The sequence below is a fragment of the Diceros bicornis genome, chromosome 5 (genome assembly GCF_020826845.1).
Source record: "Diceros bicornis minor isolate mBicDic1 chromosome 5, mDicBic1.mat.cur, whole genome shotgun sequence".
Classification (NCBI taxonomy): Eukaryota; Metazoa; Chordata; class Mammalia; order Perissodactyla; family Rhinocerotidae; genus Diceros; species Diceros bicornis.
In genome coordinates, this window is record NC_080744.1 from 61,429,964 (window position 1) to 61,452,345 (window position 22,382).

The 22,382-nt window shown below is 42.1% G+C and overlaps 1 protein-coding gene across 2 annotated transcripts in view; it reads left to right on the top strand.

Annotated features, from left to right (window-relative positions):
* Nucleotides 1-22,382, top strand: part of IQCH (IQ motif containing H) — a 193,694-nt gene that overhangs the window by 132,256 nt on the left and 39,056 nt on the right. For both annotated transcript variants that reach the window (XM_058541925.1, XM_058541926.1), the window contains 2 exons: nt 8,425-8,545; nt 12,561-12,847. In XM_058541925.1, coding sequence (XP_058397908.1) covers nt 8,425-8,545; nt 12,561-12,847 — 408 coding nt within the window. The remainder of the gene's footprint in view (nt 1-8,424; nt 8,546-12,560; nt 12,848-22,382) is intronic.

A 22,382-nucleotide genomic window follows, 5' to 3' on the forward strand; every position in this document is an offset into this window, starting at 1 on the left:
CCTTGAGAAGACTCGGACTTTCATGCAATTGTGCCAGATCAAACAAACATCCTCACTTCCGGAATTCACTAATTTATTACCCTGGTATTTTAATGAGCATGGTCTATACCAAAATAATAATAATAAATATATAATGCTATTACATCCACCTCAAGTATATACATCTGCACATATGAAAATATCAAAGAAAGTATAGCTCTTCACTCTGATTAAGAAAAGTAGATGCTTGCCCATTCCTTTTGTATAAAATTAAAATATAAATTCTCCTGATAGTCTCTTACTTCATTCTACAAACTCTCCCCCATTACTTGAATGAAAAATCAAGTCCAAAGAGCACGTTTTCTTTTGTTTTTAATTTTCAATTAAAGAGTTTTTATTAGCATATGCAATTTTCTCCACCAGTGATATTCCTTTAACTGGAAAGAAATAAACCTATTACCAATAATAATAATCATGGCTACTTCCACTTATGGTTGATTTTAAAACTGCATATTTCTGCTTGAAAATATTGCATAATCTTTAAAACAGTCATATGTATTTATTTGATGTCACTCATATTTAATATAATTTCCTTTAGAACCATTTTCCAATGTTAAAAACATTTTTTAAAAATCAGCCACTTGCTGCTGTAACTACTTTTTAGTATCATTCCCAAAACATGAACATATTCTTCTTTTTTTAAACCACCCTGGATTATTTATTTTTAATTGTTCCTTTAGCAGATGTTGAAGTAATTCAGAGTATAGTGTAAACAACTCCTTTAAAGAGAGAGATCACAGACCACCACATACACGACGAACCAAGGACAGTGTTTGTTGGGCTTTTATGGTGGCAGTTTTGGCCCCGGGGGGAAAATTTTTCCTGCTTTTGTGTATGTGCAATGTTCAGTTAAGAATTTCAAGAAACGCTTCATCTTTATCTATTGAAACTCCCAGCATGCAGTGCGACAGGGTGAGCCTGGAAAGAAAACCATGGCCCCCTGTGGTGAGGGGGAAAAAGAAACAGCAGTTTAAGTGCTGGAAAGTTGAAAGGGAATGAACCTTTCCAGTGTTTCTGTTCGGGGCGAAGCAGTTGTGCTGAGCTTTGGAATGGAGGCGCGACATATGTGCCTCAGTTGGACAAAACACTTCTCAAGTCAGACCGGCTGCTAGGCCTGCACGTTGGTGCAAGGTGGAGGCCTCGATAATGAGGGACAGACTCCTCGAGAAGCAGCGAGTGGATAATGCTACATAAGTATGGAATTATATACCGCGTTTTCACCATTCTGTTTAATGAGAGCCGCCACCGCAGCGAATCACTTGCCACACAGCCGAAATGGGCCATTAGCTATCAAGGGAAAATTGTCTTTGCCGCTTTCAGCAGATGGAGCAAATATTTTACAAAGCAATTTTACATACCAAAAACATTTGTGTGCCTTGGTAATGTTGGCTGTTTTACATTATGTTACCTTCTACAGCAGCATAATTTTCCATCTCATCGAAGGCAAAGTTGGCATTTTTGATTTTTAAATTCTCAATTAACAATTAAACATGGAGTATTAAAGCAGTCCTTAAACTTTAAGTAGGTGTGGGAAGTAGTTTATGACTTGCTGAAGACATTTTCATTTTTTCTTCATCCTCTCAGCATATTTTTGCACTCTAAAGAGGGACTCTTTCTAATGATCTTAATGGAGACGAATGAGTGAAAACTTCACTACGGTTTGCAGAATGAGAGTAACCAACGCACAGCATTTGCTGGCTTTAAAATGTCCATCTTGGATTGTGGGTACACTGTTTGGCCCACCCATTTGTATCAGTTTGAAATGTTTAAGCTTCAAGTAACAGAAAATCCAACTCAAAATGGCTTTAAAAACAAAGAGAATGTACTATCTCAGCTAACTGAAAATCCGAAGATGGGTCTGGCTTCAGACCAGGCTTAATCCAGTGGCTCAATATCACGAAGCACCCAGTTACTTTCCATCTCTCCTCTGTACCGCTCATGTCTCTCCATCCTAAGGCTGGCTGTCCTCAGGGTTGCAAGATGGCTGCCATTAGCTTCTGGGGCTTGCCCTTGGTCAAGGCAATAGGAAGAAAGAACATCTAGCCAGCTAGCATTCTCAGAAGAGCATAAAGTTTCCTTCTCAGAAGGCCCCAGCAAGTGCTTCCTAACACTTGATTGGCCTAATTGGGTCATGTGCCCATCCCGAACCAATCACTGTGGCCAAGCTATGACTTTGCTAACTGGGGGCCCACCCTCAGAGCTGAGGGTAGAGTCACTCTCAATCCATTTGTTAGCTAAGAATGGGGTGGGGGCAGTTCCTGAAAGGAAATTTGGGACATCATTACCCTGAATGAGGGGACAAAGATGCTAGGCAGCCAACAACAGATGTCCACACACACACTACCATTTCTTCATAAATTTGACAGCACAGACTTACCATCACATGTGGGTGATCTAATCTGACCCAGATTGACCGTTTATGCCCACTGATGGCAGTTGCAGACACAGATCCCATCACACTATGGCATACTGGTAGCAACTGGATTTCAATCCCAGGTTGCTACTTGATGGCTGTGTGACATGAAATGGGAATGATAATAACTACTTCAGAGAGTGGCTTTGAGATAATAAATATTAAAAAAAAAAAAAAAAACCCTGGCACGGGCCTGCCACATGATAAACTTTCAATAAGTGAGAGCAATTATTTTACCTAAAAAATGACTACAGTGGTAAAATGTTATCCTCTGCATAGCAAAGCAACCTTTCTAAATTCACCCTCCAATTGGAATCCCTCCCTTCTCTCCATCTCTGTGCCAATAGCCAATTCAAATCCTGAGCACCTTTCATGATACCCCACCCTTTATCCTCTGAAAGAGGCAGCAGGGGTGGTGGAGAGGATGCTCCCTGGAGTCAGAGGCAGCCAGAGAGCTCCTGCGGCCTCACTGTGTGAGTGTAGAAGTCCCATTCCCTCTTCTGTTACATGATCCCTTTGTCATAGATGGTCCCTATGGCCCTTTTCAACACTGACAGTCTTGCTTAGTTTTTTAGGTCATTGTCCTGCCCTGACCTTATGACACCCTCCATTCCTCCATTTAGGGATATCAGAAGCCTCTATAAAGCACAATGATCAGGGTAGGTCCCTTGGTTTCTCTTTTGAAAACCACCAAACAATGTCTGAGGTGAGCGATTGGAGAAGATTAGCCAAGAAGTTATTTTACTTAATTCATCACTGCAGATCCAGCAAAGAAACTTCTAAATAAAATGAGTTTTGGTGGGATTGATATTTCAAGCATTCTAATTCGTATTCTTTCTTCTTCCTCTCCCATCCTCCTCAATATACTTACACACATGCACACACACACACACACACACACGCACACACACATAGAATGTACTTGGGAAAGTTAACTCTCTGGAGTTTGAAGTAGCTTCAGTCATTGAGGGCAGTATTAAATTGGATGTGCTAGCGGCTTCCCCTGAGATATCCTGAATTTCCTTCAGTCAAATATCTCTTCCTTCAAAATTACACTTTCTTGATAGAAAAAGAGAGAGAGCTGAGAGGCGAGGCCCATGCTTGGTGGACAAGACTTTCTAGGATGCATTGGTCAGGCTGATGGAGGCCCTATGCCTTCCGCGGATATCTTGGAACTCTCCAAGGTCATGACTACTGTCGATGCACCCTGAGGGGTAAATGTGGATACTAGACAAAGAGTAACAAGGCTGTGCAGTGGCACAGATGGGGCTGAAGTTTCTCCCGGATGGGAATTGCTCTAGTGTCATCAGCTCCACAAAGGCCAGCAGCTAACGTGCATTGCCAGAGGCAGGGCAATCATGATGGAAAGAAAAATCTGGAATTCTGATTTTTTGCAAAAAGCAAAGTGAATTTTCCTAACATTTGTTTATCATCCACAAGGTATATACTTTCCTTACCATACCCCCAGAGTCGTTAGCTCTAAATGACCTGCTCATGTGGATGACAGGATCTCTGGCACATGGACTCCGTAGTCCATCGCCTTGATGTGACTCACGGAAAAGAAACTTTCTAACTACTCATTTCACAAGTTTGTAAGGTAGAGAAGATGCCCCCCGGTTGCTGGCTTATAACAGACATTATATAGAGAGAGATATAAATGTAGATGTAGATATAGATGTACGTGTACATATACGTATACATATACATATACACATACATATACTTTGGGAGGGTGAAAAAGATGGGAAGAAGCAAACTAGCAGTGGTTCCCCCAACTCCGTTGTTTTCTGTCTTCAGTCATGTGTTGAAAATCACCCACTAACAGAGTCTGACAACTCGGAAGTGGTCTTACACAGCCTCTTCACTCTAGCTGCCTCTGCTTCCCATCTGTAAAGCAGAGAAGTAATACTGTGCTGGCCGCCCTCGGAGTGTGGCTGTGAGGACCCACTGAGAGAACGAACGTGAGCCTGCTGTGGCAGGAGGAAGTGCTTTACGAACACTGTTCTGATGATTCACAGCAACTTACGGGCTTTCCTGGCATGCTTGTGTGTGTGTGTGTGTGTATGTGTGTGTGTGTGTGTGCGTGCACTCAAATTTATTCTGAACAGAATAAGCCTGAATAGCTACAGACCTCCCTTTACCAGCATCTGCCCTTAAAGTTGTGGTAATTGTGTTTGAACTATGCAAAATGATAATCACTAGAAAGCAGAAACTGCCCCCAAAACTGAGCATCTGACATCAGTAGGCCCTCTGTGACCATTGAGCCATCGTTGCTCCTAAGGAAGAGGGTGATCTTAGTTTGTCACACCACTGCTGTGACGGAGTCCTTTGTACCCAGATCTGAGGTCTGGCCTCACCTGCCAGTTCACAAGCAGCTTCTGAGTCCCCAGCAGACACTGTGCTGTTGAGGGTCGTTTAGGGGGTGGGGGGATAAAATGAAGCTCTTACACAGAATATCAGTTTGCTGCCCTTTCCTGAATGTATGAGCCACAGGTCCTGCTGTATTTTTTTTTGTCGGGTTGGGGGCAATTCTCTCTTCATTGATAGCAAGGCCATTCTTAGTATAATCCTTATATTTCCCATCAGATGCTTTCAAAGTAAAGAAATAAATTGAACAGTTAATACTCCCTCCATATTCCTCTCCATATCTTTTTCTTAGAGAGTTAATCATGGCCCCAAGCTGCCTCTGTGTGTCTCTGCATCCCTGATTGAACGTTACCCCACCAGTGCCTTCAGCTGTGTACTTCTCATGATGGGACACAATTCATCCTCCAGATTCCCGCAGCACACTTTCCTCTAGGAAACTTACCCCCTTGCTGTGGCTTTGTGCACAGTGTAAACACTGTGGACCAAGGCAGAATGGCTGGCTGTGTGAGCAGAGGCAGTGGCGGCAGCCTGGCACAGTGTCCAGATGCCTCACACAAGCTGCAACCTTATGAGTTAATTATTGGCCCTCACATAGCATGTTGCATCTGAGGTGACACTTCACAAATGTCACCTCATTTATCTTCCCAATGCTCCTCAGAGGCAGGGAATCCCATAAAATCCAGCCAAGAAGAATTGATGGTTCTTAAGTGGTCATCCCCCCAGGTAGGTTCCTGGGCAGCAAGGAGGGAGCCTGTGGAGAGGTTTCACATTTTCTCTGATTCTGTAACTTCAGCTGTTCAGGGCTGGGTCCCTATGTTTACCACCACCATGATTCATTCCACAGACATTTAGTGTTCCCTATGCGGAGGTCTGGGGAGACTTAGCTCAAAGCCACTGACCATGCCATTAAGGAGCGACCAGGGAGCTAGACAGCCTGGAGAAAGCACTTCCAACTAGGGTGGCAGAGAAGGCTTCCTGGAGGAGGTGTGACCAGAATTAACTCAGAAAGCATGAGGAGGAGTCAGCCAGGGGAGGAAGAGGAGGAAGAAAGGCAGAGGAAAGAACTTGAGCCAGGGCAGTTTGGGGCGAAGCCGGGAGCTGGAGAGGAGAGAAGTGAGGCTACGTTAGGAATTGGACCCAGTCACAGAAGGCCTTCTGCGTGCGTCATGCTGAGAACCTTCAACTTAATCCTCAAAGTGTTGGAGATCTAGTTTTAAGATTTAGGTGGCAAGACTTCCACCTGTTCCTTCACTGGCTCCTCTCCATCTCTACTCATCTAAAACACACACACTTTTTTCCCCTAGTCAGTTACTTAAAAGGCCCGACATTCCATAATTTTTTCCCAATTGTTTTCATTGTGGTAAAATACACATTACATAAAATTTACCATCTTAACCATTTTTAAGTGTACAGTTCAGTGGTATTAAATACATCCATAATGTTGTGCCACCATCACCGTCATCCATCTGCATAACTCTTTTCATCTTGTAAAACTGAAACTCTGTACCCATTAAATGCTAGCTCCCCCTCTTCCTCCCCCCAGCCCCCAACAACCACCATTCAACTGTCTGTCTCTATGATTTCTTATACTCTAAAGTACCTGTAATTTCTTGATATATGGAAGAGTGAGTGAATGAATGAATGATTTCTGCTTGATCTCTTGATGTGAATGGCCACATAGCAGATCACTGGGTAGGTGGTTCAACACCTTTCAGCAGCAGGGCAGAAAAGGCCCTTTAATCAAGGCAGAACAAAGAGGAAGTCTCCACTGTCCCCACAGGGAAAGGGCCTGGCCTGCGAGGCTTCCTTCCTGGACACTTGGTTTTCCGAGCAGGATGGGAATCGACAGCCATGCTTCATCGTCCCACTTTGGGGCACTTCATGAATCACGGACAATTGGTCTTCTTCAATAGAGTAGAATGGTTTTAACTGAAGCAAGTATAAAACCAAAAGAAAGATGGGTTTGAGGTCAGTACTCAAAGAAGGAACAAAGAGGGGGTCCAGGTTGTTGGAACCGCGTGTTTTGTGTGCTTGTTTATGATTTAGATGCGGGGCTTTGGGGAGAGGAGGGAATGCAAGGTAAAGAGCAGAGGAAACATACATTGGGCAAGATACGAAGCGGGAAGGCCCACTGCTTGGACAGCAATTTCCCTGCCTCCACCTCCCAAGGCAGAGGCCTGATGCCTAAACCAGCTTCCCCAGCCCCTCGTAACGGACCTCTCCCAGGGAGTCACCCTGAACAGTGTGGGCCGGGGCACTCCCCCTTTCTCATCGCATTTGTGTTTTACATGTCAAGCACTTACTAAGCTAACTAATGAGACTCTCCCACCAGTATTTTCTGGGTATTTCAAAAATTATCCAGATTATTTGGACCTGCCTAGAGCATACTCTCAGATGTTTGTCTTCTACTGTAGTTTATCAGAAGGCACTGGAGCCAGAATGGACCAGATGCTCCAAGGAGCTAAGTGGGGTGGGGGTGGAGGAAAGAGGACAATCACGTCTTAATGTCAGGGAAATTGGAAATAAATGAGTATACAGATTATTTCTAAGATTCCTCCAGTTCCGCCTGCCAAAGCTGATTCTCTTCCGATTCCTCTGAGTTACGGAGTGTTCACTCATAGATTGAGAATTTCCCCAGCAACCCAAAGCAAGCCTGAGTTTTTCTTGTCAGTGTCTCATATTTTGAATATGAACTCTGCCCATCCAATGGTCTTATATCTAGTGCCCTGCCCTACTTCTGGCAGAAAGATAAAAAATAAGAGAGTTTTAGATTGTCTAAGACTAGCCAAAAAAAAAAAAATGTCCTGGCAAACCAAGGCTTTTTATATCAAAAAGCCAGGCTTCTTATTTATCAGAGGGTTTCCTACTGTTTCCATTTTGACAGGAGGCTCTGTAGTTTGGGGTTGTTTTATGATGATGTGGGGCCAGCCTCACATCTGGTCAGATGAGGCTGTGACCTTGTGGGGAATGTCAGGTGACTGAGGCCAGGCCCCCTCTCCACCTCACTCTTCCAACCTGCCCCCACCTAAAATCCCACCTTTACAACATCAGCCCATAGTTTAAGAATTTGATCCCACAGTCGTAGTATGTAGAGGCCCCCCAACAAGGAGGAAAGAGCACAGCTTAAAGAGATGGAGGTGCCAGAGGAAGACCCTGCCAACTCCATAACTTCTCCCAGGGTCAGCCCTGTTAGGGTCATAGAATAAAAATCATTTGGGTCTGAAGGCTCTTAGGGACAAGATAGTTAACCCCACGTTTTATGTAAAGGGAAACTGAGGCCCAGAGTGGGGAGGCACATTGCCCAAGGACACTCAGCTGGTTAGGCCACAGTGGGTCTGAAACCGGGGTATCCTGATGCCTGGAGAGAAGCCTGCCTTTTAAAGACAATGATTCGTATCAATATTTAGGGGCCAAATCACTTTGAAATATGAAAAGCTGAAATGGCTGGGAAAAGTAGAGAAAAATTTCAAAATGGCTTTCTGACTCTGGGTAAACAGTAACCACATTTTTTTTGCCTGTTGGAGGCCTGGTTTTTAATCACTCCACAAGCAGTTTTCATTTCTGTAGTAAAATTGCTTGTGGTTCTATTTAATTTGTTTCTGCAGGAGCCAGCTTTGGCGAAGATCTCCGAGGAGCTGGCGGGCATTTTAGCACAGCACGCACAGCCAGTCAATGAGAAACGGTTCCCGACGTGGAGGAAATTCCTCCAAACATTTCTCAGTCAAGGTAAATAAGACTGGAAAATTTCTATTGAGGATTAGCGGGCACAACCTTGAATTCTAGTTTTGGGTCAACCTGGGGCCAAGTTAAATACCTTGTATCTCTTGTGTTGATTTAGAAAAGTGCTCCTGCAAGCAGACTTTTTTTTCTTTTTTAAACTTTGCCAAAATATTTATCTTGCATTCAGCCTCTTAAGTGAATAGGAACCGAGCATACCAAGCATGACATGCGTAGCTAAAGATGCCAGTCCTTTCTTCGCACCACAGACTGCTCCAGAGGTGTGGGCTTTGGAATCAGATGTCCTGGGTCTGAATCTCATCCATGACCTTGAGCACGTTTCTTAAACCCTCAGAGGCCCAGTTTGCTCACTTACTTGGGAGGATTCAATGAAATACAGATATGAAAGTTTCTAGCATGGAGCCTGACTCAAAATAGGTCCTCAAGAAATGTTAGTTTCCCCTTCCATTTTCTAGAAGAGCAGAAATGGTCTCGCTTCCAGTTCTAAAGGTAGAATTTCTAAATAAGGATCCTCTACAGTCCCGGAACAAAACCAGCCTCCATTCCTCTTGTCATCCTCCTCCTAACTTATCCTCATTTTCTGAGAACATTAGGAGGTCTGCGGATGAGGGGATGAATGGAGCGAATGATGCCTATCCCCAGTTGCAGAGGTCCCTGTGGGAGTGCGACACTGAGGCACGCCCGTGCAATGCCCTTGCTCTCTAGGAGGTTACGGTGTAAGGCAGATATTCCTATATGCTTACCCACATGCATGATAAGAGGAGGATAGTATCACAGATTATGCAAGGTACCTTTCCACTCTATTCACTGCCGTCAAGTGATGATAATATTATATTAACATTAATATATAATAATATCATAATAAAGTTATATCAGATGCTAGCAGCAATAGTACAATGATGATAATAACACATACGAAGCACCAGACACTATTCTAAATATAAGTATATTAACTTATTTGATCCCCCTAACAACCCTATAAAGTGGGTACCATTGTCACCCTCATTTTATAGAGGAGGAAACTGAGGTACAAAAAATTAAGTAACTTGACCCAGATCACTCTGTTATTGCATAGGAGAGCCAATTAAATGCTACCCCTGTGTTGATCCAGGAGTCTTGGGTGGAGGCGGTGAGTGTGTTTATGAAGGAACACATCTTAGCTCAGTGTATGAGACAGCATTGGAAAGGACAGATCTGTTGGTTGTTGGATTACACTGGCTGGGCAGGGTGGGTTGTGGGGTGCAACAAATACTTTGCTAGCGAATTATTTAAGCAAGAGGTTGGATGGCCAGCCATCTAACAAGAAGGCTGAAAAGGGGTTCTTCACTGGAGGGGAAGAAGTGGAAGAGGTTATGCTGTGTGATCTCCAATGTCCTCTCAAATCCAAACTTCTATGATTCTACAAATTTCCACATGCACTCACTGACAGAAAAGTAAAACGGAGTCAACCTCATGCATAAATGGAAGAAAACAAGGTACCTGCAACAAAAAATGGTCAAGAAGAGAGATTTTTTCTTTTCCGTTTTTTTTGTGAGGAAGATCAGCCCTGAGCTAACATCCATGCCAATCCTCCTTTTTTTTTTTTTTTTTTTTGCTGAGAAAGACAGGCCCTGAGCTAACATCTATTGCCAATCCTCCTCATTTTTCTCCCCAAAGCCCCAGTAGATAGTTGTACGTCATAGTTGCACATCCTTCTAGTTGCTGTATGTGGGACGCGGCCTCAGCATGGCCGGACAAGCAGTGCATCGGTGCGCGCCCCGGATCCGAACCTGGGCCACCAGTAGCAGAGCGCGCGCACTTAACCGCTAAGCCACGGGGCCGGCCGCAAGAAGAGGGATTTTTTAAGTTCAGAGGAGAAGACCACGAAGATCTCCAGGTTCATCCAGGACAGGATGTTACGGTTTCCAGATCTCCCGAGGTCAGCCTGCACACCTTCCTCTAACCTATTTATTTTCCTGTGAGCTTTGTAGACTAGAAACGGATTTCCCGTCCACTGTCTCCCCCACGCTGCACAACCACAAGCTTAGGCTTTGCTTCAACTTCCTGTTCATCTCTATCCTTTCTTCCTTTCTTTCAGTCATGTTGTAAACACAGAGCTTATGAATGGAAGGCAGAACAAGCCTTATTGAGCCCATTTCATAAATGAAAAAACAGGCTCAAAGCTAGGAAGTGACAAGGACAAACTCACACAACAAATACATGGTGATGGGAAGATAGATCCTATGATTTTAGCCCATCTCAAAAGTCCGGTCCCAGTAAGTCATGTGTTTTCAAACCTTTGCCCAGCTCCGGGCCCAGCGCATACATCAGGCTCTGCATAAATGTTCACTGACTAAGCCAGGCCATCCCCCCAGGTTTCCTAACTCTAAGGCCACCGTCTCCTGCCATATTCGACTATCTCCTGTTTCATTTCATTTCTACTCTCTCAAGTGTGCTTATGGCCACAAAATGTGCTACAATTTGATTTCTACATTGTCATAGGATTATATCAAAGGCAATACATTTTTTTAAAAGAGGAATTAATTGCTTTGAAAGGAAAAAAAATTAACAGTGAAAAGATGGTATTCATGATGCTGAGAATACAATACAAATAAGCTACTTTGAAGTAAAAATAATCTTGTAGGTACAAAGGACAGTGTGTTTCCACTGAAGCACCATCTTTCAAAATATAGGTGGCAGCTAAAGCCACAAAGTTATTTGAATCAGAGAGCCCAATAGGTTTTTTGGCTTGTTTTTGTGGATTTTGTTGCATTTACCTTGCAAAATCCCCAACAACTGGTATTTAGGTACAGCACACATTAGCAGGCCTGATTTGAAGAAAAGGACATCTCAAACCAACCAAGTAGATAAATCAGTTTTCCTTCTGAAATTCAGCTTTCTTTAGGGCCAGCTCCAACCAAATGTATAGACGTTTAAGGAAAATGCCTTTTGTAGAAAGCAACAGATGGCTGCATTTGAGAGTTGCTAAAATCTCAGGATTTAACTGTATATGCTGTTCAAAGCCTGTAGGCAGAGGTCACCTCCCAGCAAATTTGTGAAATACAGGCCAAGTTAATCTTAATACTGTCAGGCTCCAGAGGCCGCCTCGTGTAGGGAACACTTAGTTGTTTTTACTTCTAAATTACATTATCTAATTCTTTACAAATAATATTTTTTTTAATTTTTTCTGTAAAAGGGATATATACTGTAAGATTATCATTAGGCCTAAAAGCTGAAAATCAGGGCCATGTAATTTTTGTGGGCACCACTGAGCTAGCCCACAAAATTCGCCAAGTCTCATATTATTTCTGTGATTGAGCGTCCAATTTGCCTTTATGATTTTTGTTATTCAGAACAAAAGGTAAAATATGATAAATTATAAAGCTCTTATTACTAGCAAGGAGGAAGCACACCTGTTCCTCAAGAACCACAGCATCTCCTGGCTCTAGATTTTTTTAAATGTTCTACAACTGGCTTTATATAGGAGTCCTTTGGCTGACATAATGGTCAGTGTTCCTTTATGCCTGATAAAAGCCCTAATCTGTCAACACTTCAAAAGGCAGTGAAGTTGAACAGAAAGAGCACCGGTTGTCAAGGTACAAACTGTAGACTATGGGCAGTTAATCCCCCTGAGGGATTTGCCTACAGTCCTTAGGTTCATCGTTTCTGTAATGAATGGGCATAGACTTGAAGATCTTTATGGTGTCTTCCTAATTATGATCAGAATCAAAACTAACATTCATTAGGTCCTAGTATATGCCAAGCATTGCGCTAAATACTACAGACACAGTATCTCTAAGATTCACCACAATCTGGTGAGGTAGGTTTTATTATGCCCATTTTACAGATGAGGAAAAGGAAGTTCAGAGAATTGAAGCTATTTGCCCAGAGTCTCATAAGACGTGGCAAATGCAGGATCTGAGCCCAAATCCATCTGCCAAAGCCCGGGCTCTTTCCTCCTGCTCTAAATAGGCACAGTCCATGTGAGCAGATCCTTTCATCTACTCCATGCTTTTCCCACCAGGAGGCGTGGTCGAAGCATACCCACCTGCAGAAAGTATCACCAACCTGACGGTGGACATGCTGATAGAGCCCAACGGAGAGATCAGGGTGCTGTCCACGGGGGACCAGTTTCATGCCGAAGGCCCCTTCATCTCCTCCGGTACCACCATGCCTCAGACCTCAGTGGATCCCCAAGTTCTCTGTTCTTTGTGCCTCCAGATTGGAAATGCTTGTAAAATGAGAAATGTGGTTGGTTACTTTTCTATAGACCTGGTGACTTTTATTGATCCGAGGACGATGGAACAGCAGGTAATTTGATTTGATGCCACGTGAAATACTAAAATATATAAAGACTCCATACCGTCCACACCTATGCAACAGGGAATCTGAAGGAGCTTTTAAGATTCACTGCTCCTCGGATGAGCTGACTCTGTAAATTCCACCAGTACTCAGTCCATGCCAATCCATGTGAGACCAGGCTTTACGTCTGGAAAAACTGGACCAGGGTCTTCTCATTCGGGTACAGGTGAAGTTCCAATAACTGTAACTCATCCCATAGAGCTCTGTCGAGTGGGCCTCAATTATGCCCATTAGTGCTCTGCTGTGTCTTATCATGAGACTATTTTATGCCATCCGGGGATCAAACCTGTGTAGAGCCTGTTCTTAAACAAAACATCAATCACTAGAAAGGAGTTAAGCGTCCTCATTTCTGTTCCTTTTCTTATCAGCAGTTCACCAGCAACTTAGGTTTTCAACTTTTAAAAAATATATTGGGAAATATTCCATAAATATAAAAAGGTCTAAATAATAATATAATAAACATCGTGTGCCCACACCCAGCCTAAGAAATAAAGTAGTGCCAGTACCATCTCCAGTTCTGTGAACTCCTTGCTGATCCTCCCCGAAAGGTCCTTCCTCCTCCCAGAGGTAACCACTGTCTTACATTTGGGGCTTTGATTCCCTTCCGTGTCTTTACACTTTCACTACACGTGGATGTACCCACAAATAACATATAGTTTCATTTTGCATGTTTTTAAACTTTCTATAGATCGTAACAACCTATGTATTTTTATTCTACAACACCCTTTTATTTATTCAGTATTTCAGCTATGAGAGTCTTCATTTGAACCTGTGTGGCTCTGATGTATAATATTCCAGAGAAATAATTTTTAACCTTTTTTGCTTTGCTTCCCCCCCCACCAAATTCTAATGTTTAAATTCACTACTACTTCACAAGAGCCATTTGTTAAAATGCTCGGTTCCTCCTCTCTTAGTGTTGGGTGACCAGATCTCTGTCTAAAGGGAAGTGGCCTGCCCACCCCCGCCCCCGACATCCTCTGGCCACCAACATTGTAAATATACTTTGGTTGCTTTATATTCATTACTCTGAGTTTTACGATTCTCCATTTCAGTCAGATGATGATTTCCAAGCAAGAGTTTATGTTTTGGGCAGTTCTCAGCTTGGTCAATAATCATCTTCCGTTTGCCTTCCTGGGTCCTCCATGGGCTTTACATTCCTTTCTCAGGCCTGCGTGCTGAGAGAGACAGGATGCACTGAAGTGCAGTCAGGAATCCACCCAGGCTGGAGGGAGGACAGAGGCAGTGCCCTCTGGTGAAAGAGGCGGGTGGCAGGGAGGCGGGGAAGGCTGCCCTCCTCAAACGCTTGTCATGAGAAAGAAGGATTACATCTGTGATCCCTGGGGCAGCAGGGAGGAGGGAACTGTGGGGACAGCTGACTTGTATTCGAGCATGGTATAGGGAGAATTGCACGCGGTAGCACAAGGGATCTTCTCCAAACCCAGAGGGGGTCCTGTCCCTGGGCTTACCACCCTTCCAGGCTCCAGGATAAAGGTCCCACCCTTCACTTGGCTGGTCCCATGTGCCTTGCCAGCCTTTTCTCACTCTAACTCCTCCTCTTTTCTTCTCTTCTCCAGCCTCACCAGCCTCTCTCAGTCCCCCTTTCTCATCATACTACCTCCCGCCACAGGGCCTTTACACATGCTGCCTCTCAGCCTGAAATGCTCTTAGCTCTTTTTTTTTACCCAGTTAACCCCCTTCCCATACATCATACTTCAGCTCAAGCCACACTTTCTTAGGGAAGCCTTTGCTGACCTCCCTGACAAAGTCAAGTTCCCCTGCTTCAGGTCCTCATATCATCATGTACCTCTCCTTCACACCACTTACCTCAGTTACAAGTTTAAACTCATTTACAAGGTTATCTGATTAAAGCTGTCTCCCCCTGAGAAGATGTACTATGTCTCTTTTTGCTCCCCACTCAATTCTCAGCACCATCTCTGCCCTGGCACAAAATAGGTGTTCAGTAAATATTTGTTGAAAGAATGAATGAATGAACAATAGAGGTATTCTAGCAGATGGTGGATGGTGGTGCCAAAGCTTTTAGAGAAGAAACTCAGACATTAGTTGGATGGATGGGATAAATAAATATTACCCCAGGATTCTGTGATTTGACCATTCTATGACTTCTCCTTGCCCCTTGCTGTTAATGCTTGAGTATATGGCCATTTGTGTTACCATTTTCAGTAGAACATTGAGGAAGTTCTCAGTGAGCACACCAAAGGGTATTTCTACCTTGGCAAAAGAAGTACATTAGCTCTCTGTATATAATAGATTATTTGCAAAATCATTGGCATATTCTTTAGCCATTTTGCAAGTAATATCACTGGGAAAAGCACTTTAATTTCTCTTCTAATTGGCATGCTTTGTGGGGCCTCTGAAGAGACTGGCATATGATCAACCTCTCATTTTTGCCAGTCTAACAGGGAAAAAAATGTTATATTGTTTTCCTCAGTATTTCTTTGATTATTAGTAATGATGAACATCTTTTCATCATTTTGTTTGTTGTTTGTTGGCCATTTATATAGCTTGTCTTAATTGCCTTATCATATCTTTTGCCCCTTTTAAGTTGGACTGTAATACAAATGTTAATTTGTAGAAGCTCTTCTATGTAAGGAACTCTTATCCTTTGACTGTTATATATGTGGAAACATCTTCACCCTGACTGTCATTTGCGGCTTTTCTCTCTTTTCTCCAGCCATGTTTCTCCACCATAAAATCACTATTTTTTTCTTTGTAATTGATTAGTAATATTTTTGGGGAAGGTACTCCAAGAGTAAACCAATATCTTATTCCTAATCAAATTTCTACCCACAAAACATCCAATGGATGTTGCATCCATTGCCTACTTTCTCCTGAGTCAACCACCGCTATGATAGTAATTTTCTATTTCCATCATTCTTTCTACATTTATTAGTTGGCAATCTACCACAAGGAAGAGTTTTTCCTTCTCCGTCTTTCATTTATATGTGTATGCGTGTAGGTATCTGTACCGGTTTGAACCAGTGCGTTTCTATTCTCTTCAGTCAGCTGTATTTTGACACCTTCATCATTTTGATGCTTAAATTGCCCCAGACTTGGCTAGTGGGAGACCCTTCAGGGTGGCTCTTGTGTCCTTTTGATGTGTACCCATCATTCTTCGAGCATTGTCTTGCTTTCTAGAACAAAGAGATGTTCCAGAGTCATCTTACACTTTCCTCACCCCAGACCTAGGATCACCCCAAGAGCCTTAGGTCCTTTCAGTGAAGGATGGTATTAAGATCTGGGCTCTTAGTACTCTCAGTGCTGCTGGAGGGTCATTGCTTCCGGTCTCTCTCAGTAAGTAGACAGAGCTAGGAAATACATGTATCATATATGTACAATACACACACACAAGCATATACACATACATATACATATATACATACATATATACATGCATGCATCTATAGCTATTTCTATATCTATCAGTGTATATATTCTAAAACATGCATTCTTGCCAATATTTCTAATTCCAATCTAATACCTCAAGATTCTTTCCAAACTTCCCCTTTCCCCACTTAAAAATAAATACCTTCTCCAACAGTGAGAAACTTGAGCCTCTTTATCCTCGATATATTTACTTATTTACTCAATCAATTTATTTATTTGCTCAATGTAACCCATCTCCCAACCAAGCCTGCCGTGTTCCTTGCGTGCCACATCTGTGCCCCACCCTGCCCTCCGGTACTTGGATACCAGATCCTATCATTCGTGTTTTAGCTTTATTTGTAATGCTCTTCATCACGCTAAAGTTTCAAATCATCAAATCTAGCTTTTTTTCTAAATTACTGTATTACTTTGAGCTTATCACTTTCTTTCTCTCATCCCCAGTTTCCTCAGCTATAAAATGAGTAGGTTAGCTTGTTTGACTTCTGAGGAACCTTCCAGTTCAAAAATTATTTATTTCAATAACACTTTCATAGTACTTATTTTTATATTCAAAATTTAATAATAATAATAATAGTAAGAGTCCACTTGTTAGAAATTATCACAAGGAAATAATCACAAAGATTTATGTACACATATATTAATCACAACATTATTAAGGATAGTAAAAAATTTCAAATAGCTGAAATTCCAATAACAGAGAATTTGTCAAGCAAATTATGATACATCAATAGAATTGAATACTATGAGAACCGTAAAACTTGTGTTTTTGAGTAATATTTAACAGGAAACTGTTCATAGAATAACGGAAAGGTAAAACCCATCTTACAAAGCCATATATGCCATATGATAATTTTATAAAAAGAAAAAAAATATTTGTATGCAGAGCAAAGATAACCTAAAGAAATACACTAAGATGTTACAAGTCATTATTTCTGAATGGAGGATTGAGGGTGTGATAGGCAGAGTAACGGCATCCCGCAAAGATGTCCATGTCCTAACCCCTGAAACCTGTGACTGTTACTATTCATGGTAACATGTATATGTGATTAATTTAAGGCTCTTGAGATGGGAAGATCGTCCTGGATTATCCAAGTGGCGAATGTAGTCACAAGGGTCCTGCTGGCTTTGAAAATGGAGGAAGTGACCCTGAGCCAATGAATGCAGACAGCCCCTAGGAGCTGGAAACGGCAAGGAAACAGATTCTCCTCTAGAGCCTCCAGGAAGAATGAAGCCCTGCTGACATTTGATTTTAGCCCAGTGAGGCTTCTGACTTCTGACTCTTTAAGCCACTAAGTTTATGGCAATTTGTTACAGCAGCAATAGGAAACTAATACAGAGAGTGAGTTCTGTTTTGTTCTTTGTGCTCTCTGCACTTGATTTTTAAAAGCAAGCATGCTTTGTATTTGTAATCCAAAAAAATGAACAATGTTAATCGCAAATTTGCATAGAATATTACAGTTTACAAAGCCCTTTCACATGCATGATATTACTCACATACAAACATGTCTTGCAGTAGACATGGGAGGCAGAAAACTGAGGTGACTGCGTCCATCTCAAATTCTTGCCCTCTGACCCCAGCTGGGCTCCATAACTTATCCTGCTGCCATAGTAAGAGCAAAGCGGACCGGGAACCAAAGAAAAGTAAATAAAATGACAATGTGCACCAAGGACAGGCCCACAGTTGTGAATCAACTCCAGATAACAGTGTGAGAAATCCTGTCCAGACTTCAGGAGATGAGAGCCAGGTTCTAGGGTAGCAGAATGGAGGAACAGTTTTGGAATTGTAGGGTTTAAATATTGGGAACATCAGGCAGAACACAGGATCATTTGGGAATAGAAGGAAAAGAGCCAGTCCCTGGGAAATGGAGCTGGGAGGAGAATAGTGCAAAACCTCTCCTGCCAGTGGACATATGTCCAAGATTCCGGTACCCTAGGAATGTGGAAATTCCAGGCTTCCCAAGACTCTGTGCAGAATATATGGAGCTACACGGTAGCCACGTTGGAGACCTGGCTTTCCCACATGAGGATGAAGGGAGGGCTCTGCCCCATGTTACCCTGGAGGGATCCAATCCTTAAACAAAGAGCAGCTCAAGCTATTTCCACACCCCGATGGGTCCTGGAGCCAGGGCCCCTGAGGGGCAGAATCTAGCAGGTTCCAGGAGGAGCATGAAGCACCTACCAAAGGCCTTAGATTGAGGAGAGACCGACATGTTCATTGAAAAATACCTTCTGAGGGCCTACTCTGGCCATGTGCTAGATTCTGGGAACAGAGATAATAAACAAGACATGTTCCCTGTCACGAGGAAGCTTATTTCACATCTGTCATCCAATTTCATCTTTCATCTGATATACATGCACACAATTGTTTTGTACTCTTACTGGTTCTTAGTCATAAATATTGCCTCCATGAGATTTCTAAATCCTCTAGAAAGCACTGGACCTTGTATTTTTTTGCCTCCTCGTGATGTCTGACATAATGATAGTCACATGATAGCCGGTTGATTGATGGACTTTTGGAACTTCTAGAAGATCCAGATCTGTTGGGCTGGCTTATTCACTTCTGAGAAATTCTAAAAGCAAGAACAAGTGTTTATTGAGCATCTATTATGTACAAGCCATTATGGTAGGTGCTAGAGAGGCTGCAAAAATGCAAAAGATGTGGAAGTGCCTGCCCTTAGGGAGTTCACAATCTATCTGCAGAGACAGACTTGAAAAATGAATTACAAGAAAAAGCTTAAGCGACAACTACACAGAACAATAAAAAGAGACATCGAAAAGGTAATGTCAGTTTAACTGCCGTCTGTTTGAAGCACTCAAGAAAGGTTTTTACAGAGTAGGTGGGATTTGAGCTGAAAGATAATTAGGATTTGAAGGAGGGTAAGAAGTGGGAAAGATGCTGTGAAGGGTGGTGGTAGAAAAGCAGAAAACACATCTAGGTAAAAATGATGATCTAAGTCTTACAAACATCATATCTGACTTGCCTCATATAAATATGCATTTATATATCATTCTCCAGTTCCTTTTCTTTATATAAAAGTCACTAAACAAAAGATTTGCAAAGGTGCTTTCTCTTGAAATTCCCAGATTAAAAGCTTCTTTGTTTTTAGATAGTTGTGAACTCTTGAAATAACTATCTCTGTTATGAACATTGATAGTTATTACTTTTCTAAAAAAAAAAAAAGAAAGGAAATGCAATCTTTAAGAAAAGAGTTCCGATGAAAAAACGGCTGCAGGCAACCAGCGATGGCCTGTCCTGGATGCATAAGCTTCAAAAGGAAATGAGACTTGTTACAAAGTACGAATTGTGAGGAAAGACAAAAATGGAGACCCTGATGTAGGTCAGAGAATATCTCATATATTCTGAAAACTATTTCTCAGAGTTTCTGAATAGAAATATATAAGCCTAGAACAGAAAAAAAGAGATCGCTGAAAATATTTTCATCGAGATGGGTAACGGGTTCCAGCCCCAGTCTTTGCACTCACCAATTGTAATACTTTAGACAACTCACTGGACCTCTCTGAGCCTCATTTTTTCATTGACAAACGGTGAATTCCTGCCCTCCTTCCCACAGGATGTTCTGAGAGGCTGAGCAGATATAAGGTGCTGTTCTTATTAAATCAAACGGCATAATCACATGTAAAGCTGACAGTCGAGCCCTCAGCAGGTCCTCAAACTGTGAGTGGAATCGGAATTGAATTAGCATTCTCTTTAAAAGTCAGTGAGCATTATCGTCATCTCAAAGTGATATATAAGCATCAAAAATGAATATACTTATTTCAGAGAGTGGAAAAACCAAGGTCTACAGCAACATCATAATTCCTTCTTATTCATTGCTGTATACCCAGCACCTAGCACCATGTCTAGCATATAATAGATCCACAATAAATATTTATTAAATGAATGAATGAATACCTCTCTCTGAGTCCCCCTCTCGTACTTTCATTTGCAAGATCTCCCTATCTCTGTTTTCAAGATATACAAGGTATTCACCAAGGGAGCTCAATGAGATTTACTTTTTCTCTTTAGGGAAGGTATTTTATTTATATATAAGAAGGTTAACAGTATATATCTAAATTAAAATTTAATAGGCCTTTGGTATAAACAGAAGTGCCTATTAGTCAGTGTTTTTAAATGCTATAATAGGCACCTTGTTAATCCCAAGTTAATACCTAGTGAAGGGAAAATAGATCCCAAAGGGTTTTGAAGTATTAGAGTAAAGACTTGTCCCTTTAAAAGGTCTGTGTCTTTGTGTCAATGAAACAGACCTGTAATATACAACTAATAATAATGATGATGGTGATGATGATGACTTCTATAATAAACACAAAGGCAACGATGACAATAAATTTTACAGTGAAAATTACAATTCTGTTTCTTAACACTGATAGTGCAGGTAAACTAGTGGCCAACTGAGCTATATATATTATTACCAGGTGTGACTGTCCTTAAATGTTGGGTTAACCCCTTACATTGTAAACCTTAACCTTCAGAAAGATTGAACTCAAGCTTAACATGGGTAGAACTTTGGTTGGTCTACATATAATAAGCCCGGTTGTTCTGTTTACATCTAGTCATCCTACCCAGGACGTCTTCAGATACCCACTCTCATCACGGAGATCCTTGCTTCCTTTCGAATGAAACCCAGACACTTCTCTCTGGACACTGAGGTCTCTAACTAACTTTAATCACCAGAAACATCGCCAGGGCAGGGCAAGTCTGGGCACTCACACTGCATCCTGGACCTTTCAGGAGGTGCCACAGTTCTGCAGGACTCAGGAGAGCAGCAGGCAGGGGAAAGGAAAAGGCTCCCTGCTCATGCGAGGATAGACCAGAAGATCCTCCACACAGATCTGTTTACAGCTTGTCCCAAGCATCACAAAAATGAAGCTGAGTGGCCCTTTCCTACTTCCAGCTGTCACCCGAGTCAAGACCTTTTGTGTGATAAATTTTCCTTTGCAAAGTTGTCCTTAACATTCATTTTAACTTAATTCTACCTGTTGGGGTGACAAAGTACAGGGTAATTTGCTCTAGGACTTACCTATAGCTTAAAACAGCCTTGAACCACCCCCCTCCCACGTGGCACTAATCGCTTTTCTCATTGATCATGTCCAAAGTACTCTCCAGGACAAGCAAGCTGACCTGCTTGGTGGCGCCCATCTTCCATAAATGCTTTCTCATCCCGCCTCCCGCATGCCACCTTCAATCCTATAACTTGCCTTTCCTTACTTTTCTGTTAGTATACAACTTCCGTTCTTTCAAACATGTTTCAAAATCCAACTCCTCGTGGAAACCCACCTTAACTAATCCTACTTCAACTGCCACTTCATTCTCTAGCTTCTCAGAGCTGAAGTATAGTACGATGGCCGGAGTAATTATCAAGAATAATATTAACTATTTATTGAATTTTTGTCAAGTATCAGGCACTCTGTTATGTATTTTACATGTAGCATTCCTAATCTTCACACCCTGAGAAGTGAGTATTCTTATCCCTAATTTAAAAATGAGGAAACTGAGGCCAGGGTGATGTGTTCAAGGTCACGAAGCTGCTAAGTGGCAAATCCAGGGTTTAAACCCTGACTTAGCTGGCTGCCAAGCCCATGCTCTTTCTCTCGAAGCAGATGCTCACTGTGGTACTGCATTGAATTGATGATGACTTCCTTTGTAAGTCTCTCTCCCCTCCTCACCCACCATCACCAAAGAAAATGTATGTTTCTCTTGTATATCCTCAATGTGCTTGTGGAATTGAGTTGAACAGCTTAAATCCAGAAAATACATCTCCTATTTTTTTTTAATATATTCCATCCTTGTGCTCAGCACATAAGGTAATCATTAAATGTTAATGACTAAGCGAAATGGAATAAAATCAGTGTTGTGGTAGCCATTTTTAAGCTTTAAGAGTTTAAATGAGCAAGCCCAGACACAGCAACCACAGCTGGGAGCGCCATATTGCCATTAAGCCAGAAGGTGGATTCACGGGATGGGAACATTGAAAACAGACACCACAAGAATGGTTGTCAGTTTTCTAAACCACTTTCTACAAGTAGCTACTGCTTCCCCCACTTAATAATTTCACAATGA